At 42.8% G+C, this 8,855-nt stretch overlaps 1 protein-coding gene across 1 annotated transcript; it reads right to left on the minus strand.

The window, feature by feature from the left end:
* Positions 1-523: 523 nt before the first annotated feature.
* On the minus strand, positions 524-7,197 carry purab (purine-rich element binding protein Ab). The gene has a single exon (XM_062393640.1). The coding sequence runs from the start codon at positions 7,012-7,014 to the stop codon at positions 6,169-6,171; it is 846 nt and encodes a 281-aa protein (XP_062249624.1). The 5' UTR covers positions 7,015-7,197; the 3' UTR covers positions 524-6,168.
* Between the last annotated feature and the right edge of the window lie 1,658 nt (positions 7,198-8,855).

An 8,855-nucleotide genomic window follows, 5' to 3' on the forward strand; every position in this document is an offset into this window, starting at 1 on the left:
CACTGAACACGTTGCCTCCAGCAGAATTAAGAAATCCTCACCTGGCTGATGATAGTTGTTACTATACTGTTCATAGTATATTCTTTCCTACTGTGGCAACACTATGGCAGTGTTGTTTTTTTCCACAAGGAAGTCAAGAGCAGATGTCAGGGAAAACTCCGATCTTTGTTTCCATCGTCTGGAGTTACCCTCCTGTTATGTCTGCATTTTTTATTAAAAGTGTGAAGAAGCTTTCCTTACACAGCTGACTGTGAATCAGGTCTTCTAAAACTTTAAATGATTGCAGTCACTTAGCAGTATGAAAAATTAAGCAAAATCAAATTCCAGTCACATATATACTGTATATATTGCCTTAATACAAAATAATCACTATACTTCAGAACAGAACAGAACAGCTTCAATTTACGTTAAGTAGACATGACTGTTGTCACAGTATTTAAGAAGTTTTAATGTTTTACATTTTGAGCCCAGCCCTGCTATCTGGGTGCCTGTACAGTGTTGAGACAGTTGTGCAGAGACGGGCACATGTGGAATGACTTTATTGCGCAATTAGTCATTTATTCAGACAAGGCTCCCCAACATTAAAACAAAGAGCAATGTACAAAACAGCACACCTTTTTTGCCATCAACAGAAAATTTAATAAGGTAGCGAGAGTACATAACAGAAAGTAATGAAGTGTGAGGACGCGAGTTATGAAGACGTTGAGATGTATAGGATGAGCTTGATGTCAAAGCCAAAGTAAGCACCATCATCATCATGTAGTCAGGAAAGGCCATATTTCAGTAAGAAATATTCTAGAAGGGGTGAGGAGAGGTTAAACATGATATAGGAGGGTTGTTATCACAGTTTTCAGACATTTTTACCAACTAAAAAAAGAACAATATCGGTGTAGCACTACTTTATCATGCAATTTACTTAAGTAAACCTTCTGACACACAGACAAAATATACTTCAATAAGTAGAACTCAATACATCTCTGTCCAGCAATAGTCACAAAGCCTTTAATTTACTCTTTGAATGTGAGATCCCTATCAAAAATAATATGCCGATTTTTATTTTCTTAATATATCTAAAGTGCAAGTATTCATTTTATTCAATGCTTTCTGTAAGTATAAAATACAAAGGAACAAAAACAGCAATATGTTTTTTCCTGTTTACATGTTATATTTTTCTGAAAGGAGGAGCATCATATATAACAAACCATATATATATTTATATATATACACACACACACACGCACACACACACACGCCACAGATAAAATATTTTGAAAGATACAACACATTATCTCATATGGGGATGGTAAAGGGATTTAGACCAAACTGTGACATGGGATATGTTCATTGTGCATTGACCCCACCCCTTGAAATCCAGGATCCATTTCCCAACATCTTCAAATCATCAGAAAGAAAGTCTTTATATCTATACGCAACAGTAGCCTATACAGTCTGCAAACATGATGGACCCTTCTACTAGGTGCGTGTGCAAACACAAGACATGCTGAATTAGCTTCTCTGTCAGTGGTTTGTGATGAGTCATATAGTGCTTAGCTTTTACCACAGGCTGCGATTGGCTGTGTGATTAACGAGGGACTCTGAATGGCCAATGAAAGAATACAACACTAAAAACCAGAAACAGAGAAGATTTGGTTGTCTGGGACCCCTTAATGGAAGTTTTGTCTGTTTTCAGTCAGTACTTGTACAGTTTGGTAGAGGCGTGTGGTCACCGCCCATATTTGATTTCTGTGGAAGTTTGCTGTTATAAGTTGTGAGCATGTGGCTGGTTGAATGTAGTCATAAACATGTATAACCTCCCTCTTAAAGCCAGGAGGAACAAGCAGACGAAGCACCTGCAGCTGGGAGCCACCATAGCAACCTGACTCTGAGTACATGCAACAAGTGGCTACTGTTGCTATTGCACTGAATTATGTCCATTTAATTTGCTATCTGTTTCCATTTATTGAAACATGCAATGAATGGTCTGGACACCTTGAGCAACAAAAGAAACCTCTTTAAATAAACTTGACAAAAATGAACACCAGCAAAAACAGACAAAAGGCAGGGCAACACCATGATTAAGGACTGTTACAATGGCAACCAATGTATAATAAATGACAACATTCTTGTCAATGCTTACAGCTTCAGTGCATCTTCACCCCTATACGCTGAACTTAGCCAGAGCAACTGAGGACGGGACACAGCTGGACTACTGACGCTTCACATGGGGAACAAGATGGAAAAACATCTGCCTACCATTTTGCATCTGAGTCCCAGAAATGGATGACAATGTGAGCACAACATGGCTGCAAGGTCACTGCAGGTTTTGCTGTGACACCGGGTGAGCTCTCATAAACTCAGAAATCAGATTTGATCACATTGTTTTCGGCAGAATCACGAGTGCCCTCCTGCACCCAAAATGGATGAGTCATGTTTCATAACAGAATCACATTTCTACACTAAAACACGACTGATCCAGTGGCACCTGGCGACTAGTCTATTACCATACAACACAGCTTTTACTCTTTTTTTTAACGTGTGTGTGTCACAGAGTTAGGTATTCACAAATTTAACTCCATGAGCAGGCTGAGGCTCTCCCTATATTTGGCTATTAGGGTGAGAGAAAGAGACAGGAGGTGTTAGCATAGCATGACCCTCCTAGAGGCTGACATGGATTTAAGCTAAAGGTAGAATGCTCACAACAGGTTCCACACTCGTGCTGAACTCAAGACGAACTCAGAATGACCTCAGATGTGCTTAGCCAGGCACATAGTCATAGGTGGCTTGTACGTGAGTTTAATGGAAATGGGCTTTTTAACATTCACAGGGTAAAGTGAGGAAATATAATCTTCTGTGCAAGAGGAGAGAGAGATTTCCTGTTCCTCTCCAGAACTGAGAACAGTCCTAACTGGGTCTGACTGTTGGCCGGGTCAGTAGGTCATGGTAGAATGCTGCTGTAAGCCCCTACAGTGCAGTGCCAGGCTTCATCAGGCCTTTCACCAACACTCAGAGACAAACCTGAGCCAAAACAAGTCTTGCGAAGAACAGATGGGATTTTCTGGAACATTTTTCTTCGCTCAAATGCCACAGGCATGACCAGTCAAGCACAGATCAAGCACAGATCAAGCACAAAACCTTTTAGGGAGGGATTCAGTAAGATGTCTGTTACTTTCTTTGACCAGGTGTTCTTTGAGTATATCTGCTTCAGTCTAGCCTCAGATATCCAACATGTCGGAGAGAACAGGGCTAGAACATAAATAGCTTTTTTCCAGCAGAGGCCTCTAAAGCTGTAGTCCATGCAGTCTGTGTTTCCCCTCCATGTCAGCTAGGTGGCACGCAACTCTAACAGGGCGTGTGACTTGGTTCAGTAATATAAGCCATTGTAGGCCAACCTGCTTTAAATAAAGCTGATCGGTGGAATAACCACTTAAAACATGTTGACTGTTAACAAGCACTTCAATGTAAGCCTACAGGTCGATCAGGTCAAAAGAGGGAATGGACTGCATTGCGTGTCTGAATGTAACATACAGTTTCGCTGCCTGGACAATGAAAAAGGAGCCTTTTTGTGTTATGCAGGGACTCCTGACAAGCAGACCTGAGATCATAGTCTGCCCGCATCAGAGAGGGACTGTATTCCTAGTTTTAAAAACAGCAACAGACTCCTCTGTCCTTTGGGTCTGCTGCAGCTAATCACTAGCTCAAGTGAAATCAAAGACAAGTCAAAGTCAAACTGAAGTTCAGCTGTCCTGCAATCGGCAGTCCCAGGTAGGAGAGGGGGTCGCACTCAGGCTCCAAACTCACAGTTTCCTTGATTTTAATGAGAGGAGGCCTTGTGCAGTTCTAGACACCATTCAAAATACTTGAGAGGCCTCTCAAAGACTCAAAGAGCAACAAGAGGCCTCAACAGGGGGAGGAGGGAGACGGTTTTCTCTGGACTGACTGTAGGGGGACGTAAAACACCCAAGCGAGTCTATGCGCACTGAGAGACAGACAAGGCAGCCTACTGGTTTACAGAACGTGACAGGAAAGATACCTCACTACTAGTCTGACTCTTATTTCACTTTGAGCAGTTGCTTGAGAAGAAAGACTTCACATTTCGGAAATGTAATGAAGATGCATCAACCTCATTGACATGCTTTCAAATATCTACTGATCACATAGCCTATACATTTTTTCGTCTTTTAATAGTCTATACAGATGATACAATGCCACGATTGGCACGTTCACAATATTGCACACTAAGATGAAATATCCTACACAAGCCAGTGGATTCCTCTCTGCCTGGGAGGGAAAAAACCTGACACGTTTTGGACAACACAATGTGGAGAAAAGAACTTTGACGAAAAAAACGAGTATAAGAATAACAGTAATGCAAGAGTGACATATTCTGAGCGGTGATACCCCGAAGGAGAGATCAAGGGGCTGTAGCACCATAAAGAGATAGATACTGCCTGGACCCTACACTTCTAGGCCTCTACATCCACTGGACTGCACTCAGACTGACTGTATGTGGCCGGCTGGCCTGCCTGGCTAGCTGACTGCCTGGCTCTCTGACAGCATCCATCTCAGCTCTGACAAATTACCTCATCCAGCCGCTCCTGATTTAGTTTTTTTGCTCTTGCTGTTTTTTTTTAACATCATGGTGCATATGCTGTGCAAATCCACCCGTAACATCTCCAGCTGAATCTCCCCGCTGACCACCAGTGCTGCCATAGGCGGTAACATCCAAGGTTGCTTCCTGTTCTAGTGAGACTTATCTCGGCTCAGTGAGAGGCCACCCAGCCAGGTGTGCTGCTAGGGATTCTGGGCCCCAGGGTGCCATAACACAGTGAGGCCTCCACCCTTTTCCAAAGTGTACCAACGCAAGCACCTCATCTCTCTGCGGGGCCTGCTCCAGCTTGGAGCTTTGTTTAAACCCTCTACCACTGTTGGCCTCTAAGCTCCCAGCAGCCTTCACCTCATTTTTGGTGTTGCCACCCATGCACCATAAACTGCAGGGGTGTAAATCCTGCAGTGATGGGGAGAATATATTTCTGCCTACATAACAGCACTCGTAAATGAAGACGTACAGCAGTCGAGGTCACAGACCATCCACGTGAGAGCACGTAGACGAGTGGAGTGTATAAGGCACGGGTCGTAATGACGTCAGAGAGGATGGGTTGCCTCGCCGCGCGCTACGCTGACGCGTCTCTTTTTTTGTTTCCGCGACTTGCGATCCCACAAGTGGACCTTACCCTTTTGCATCCCCCAACCCCCAGAGGAAAAACAACGAAGTAAGAAAGAAACAACTTAACCCACAGAAAACGTGGGTATCTTAATAAGGATTTTTTTTTTTACAGCTGATTCACAAAATCATAATTAGTACATCTAAGTTAGCACTTTTTTTTCTTTAAGTTTACATGGACATGGTGCAAGAGGGTTGATATTCAATATAGTAGCTCAGAGATAAGTGTATCCCGTTTGTTTTTGGCCGGTAAAATAGGATTTGATTTCGAGTCTCAACCTTTCCATAATGGCATGATAGAAATGCTTTAATTAGCCTACTATGTTTTAGGTCAATTTAAAGACTGCAGCCTACTTCGCCAAACGTCTTGTCAAAATATGAGTCTACACGCATGCTGACAGGTGTTTACAGGCCTGTAGTGCCTTCTGCAATTCATACACTTTGAGAGCGCTTTCATATTTATTCTGCGTACCGTTATAATAAACTATACATCTGATATCTGATTTTGGTTTCATAAAGTCCATGATATATTCTCTTTGTGCTGATGTCAAATATTCGTTCTACTGTCATTACAATAATAGACCTCTGGTTTCGTTTTTTGATTACATTTTAGCACATTACCAGCTTGAAAACATTTAAACATTTTTTTTTCGAAATAGCTTTGATGTGTGCAAAATCTGTCATTGATAGAGATATAAACACTCTGTTCATTGTCATTTAAATCAAGTAGGAAACAGTTCATATCTTACAGTTCAATCCTTGATAGCAGCGGCTTACTGTTACATGGGTGGTAAGTGGGGGTGTCATCCAGTTAAATGAGCGAGGAGACAGCAGATGTGCTGCTGTGTCTGTGGAGGTTGTGTGTGTGGGGTGATTCCCTTGGAAATTATCTTTCTATTTTACAGTTATAAGTCAGTCGTTTCATCTCTGCTCTCCCAAAATCCACGTCAGTCGTCGTCACCGTCGTCTCCAACGTGCGGGCCCTCTGGCAGCAGTTCGGAGGCCCGCTTCTCTCTACTCCTCTCCTGGATCTTCCTCATCTCATCCGCATATTTACTGAAGGTGTTGCCGAATTTGGACCAAACTTTGCTCGGAACAGTGATGGAGTTCCGGTACGTAGGCTTCACCTCGCTGACCCGCATGAAGACCCCGTACTTATTGGAGCCTACGTCGAAGAAGAAGCGCTTGTTGTCGACCGTGAGCGAGGTGCCCTCCGGCAGCTCCGCCGGCTCCTCGTCCACGCCATAGTCGTCGATTAGTTTGGCCAAAGCGTCGCGGAACTCGATGAGACCCTGAGCCGGCAAAGCGATGGTCTGGCCTTGCGCGCTTCCCAATCCGGGTCCCCGATTAACGGTCTGTCGGATCCTCAGGAACCGCCCCCTCTGGTTCTCTTTCAGATCCATGTAATATTTCCGATTCTCCCGGACCAGGAATTCGCTCTTGAGCGCCCGCCGGGGCTCATCCTGCACAATGTCCGGGTTGGACGGGCCCAGCTGAGCATAATGTTCGATAAAGTCCCCGAGATAATCGCGGAACTCCACGGCAACCGACATGGAGAGAGTGAGGCGGCTCTTGTTTCCCCCAGCCCCGACCTCGGCTATCTTTAGGAAGCGGCCTTTCACATTCTGCTTCACGTCAAGGTAGAAGCGCTTGTTTTGGATGTCGACGCGCTTGGAGGCGAGCTCCTCGGTGTCGTGCTGCAGACGGGACATGGCGCCCGTCGCGCCCGGGGGCAACGAGCCGGGGCCTGCGGTGGGCCCACCGTGGTCACTGCCACTGTCTCTGTCCGCCATGATGCTGCCTCCCTGCTTTACCTTCCACCGTCTCCCTCTGCCTGCTGCAACCTCGACTGCCCGTCAAAGCACTCCGCCGCTCTATCGCGAGAGGAGAGGAGGATGAAAAAATGAAAGTATCTGTAGTTGGTGTTACTGTGCAGGCTGCGTTCAACACACCCGCGATGTTTCTGCAACGTTTTACAGAGTTCTCACTCAAGCCTTTGGTACAGCGGTATATTGCAAGTGAAAGTTAACCCCCACCCATGTGAGGGTAAAACACTGCAGTACTAACACCAACAGTCAACAGAGACAGACAGACAGAAAGATAGAGATAGATAGATAGATAGATGGCTTTATAGATGGATGGATATGTAGATGAAAAGATAGATAGATATATATAGATTTATATATATGTATATAAAGATCACACCTGTCTGCACACTGTCTAAAGCCATTTAAAGACAAAAACACATGAAGCAGTAGTTGTTGGTTTGAGTATTTCAGCACCATGGACAGTTGTTTTGGGGGGTTTCAGCACCACGGACAGCGAACCTGGTCAGTCCCCGTGGAAGGAGACGGGGAGCTGAGTGAAAACAGAGCTTCCTGAATGAACAGAGGATGATACACTGTGAATTATCATGAATCATTATCCTGTGATCAGACTCGATTGTTTGTCACTGTTCTTTAGTGGATAGCTACTGATGGTCTTGAAAATGTGAAACAGTAGAAAGTACCAAAAAGCCAATTATCGAATTCAAAGAATGACAAATTGTGAGGATTAAAGAGAAACTTTAGTCATTCAAAAATAATAATATATCTGACTGTAAAACTGGGGGGAAGGTCATTAAGATAGAAGATTCAAGTATAAAACAGTTTTAAATTTTTTGAGATATACATACTATCTGCTAAGTCTGATGTGGGGTTAGTGTGTATCCTTAGTCATTTAAAAATGACTAAGGTTACAAACAATTGTCATCAAAAAGCTAAACTTTTGATGATTCATCTTACTCAAATCAGATGACTTGCTGCTTTTATATATTGTTAACATATAAGTATATATAAACATATATTTTAAAGTATTTTGTGGATTTGGAAGTTTGAAAACCTCCCTTGTTTTTATAATCGAAATGATGAGTTGATTAACATAGAAAAAATTAATTGATAGAATTTTTTTTTTTATTCAGGCCTCTTTGTTTTACATCATTTGTTTGTCTCATTAAATTATTTTTAAAGTTAGCAATTGAGCTGAATTGGGCTGTTAAAGGTCATTTCAGGTTGGAGAAATAGCAGCAGCAGCGTTCATGTGGCTGGAAGGGAGGGGCAGGCCTCTAGTAGAAGAATGATGTGGCAGACTTGATAAATGTCAATGGGATAACTGCTTAGTGAGATTAGAGGGCTGTTGAATGCTACCCATATAACTAGGCAGAATCTGGGAAGGGAGCACAGTTCAATTTTAAAATTATTTATGTAAAAAACGTAATTCATTTAAAACTGAGGAGCATATACACCATTTTTACATCAATTAAAGAATTTAGACATGAATCCTAGAGTTTTCTGACTGAAAAGAAGGGCAAGAGAATGTGTGTTAATCTTGTATTGAAATTGTGCCATGTATTTATGTTTATTTTTTGGAATGAACCAACTCATTTACTTTCTGGTTTGAACAGATACGTCTCTTTTTCAGAACCATGGACATCTGCCACAAAAATGAATGGGATTTCAATCATGTCAATGGGCAATGCTGGTTATGGGAAAGATGTGGCTTAGGAAGTGCAAAGAATAGATTAGTGTACTACGACACAAAACCATATGTCTACATATGATACATGTAAAAGCAGCTGCTGTGACCTTGACAGTAG

The sequence above is a fragment of the Platichthys flesus genome, chromosome 8 (assembly GCF_949316205.1).
Source record: "Platichthys flesus chromosome 8, fPlaFle2.1, whole genome shotgun sequence".
Classification (NCBI taxonomy): Eukaryota; Metazoa; Chordata; class Actinopteri; order Pleuronectiformes; family Pleuronectidae; genus Platichthys; species Platichthys flesus.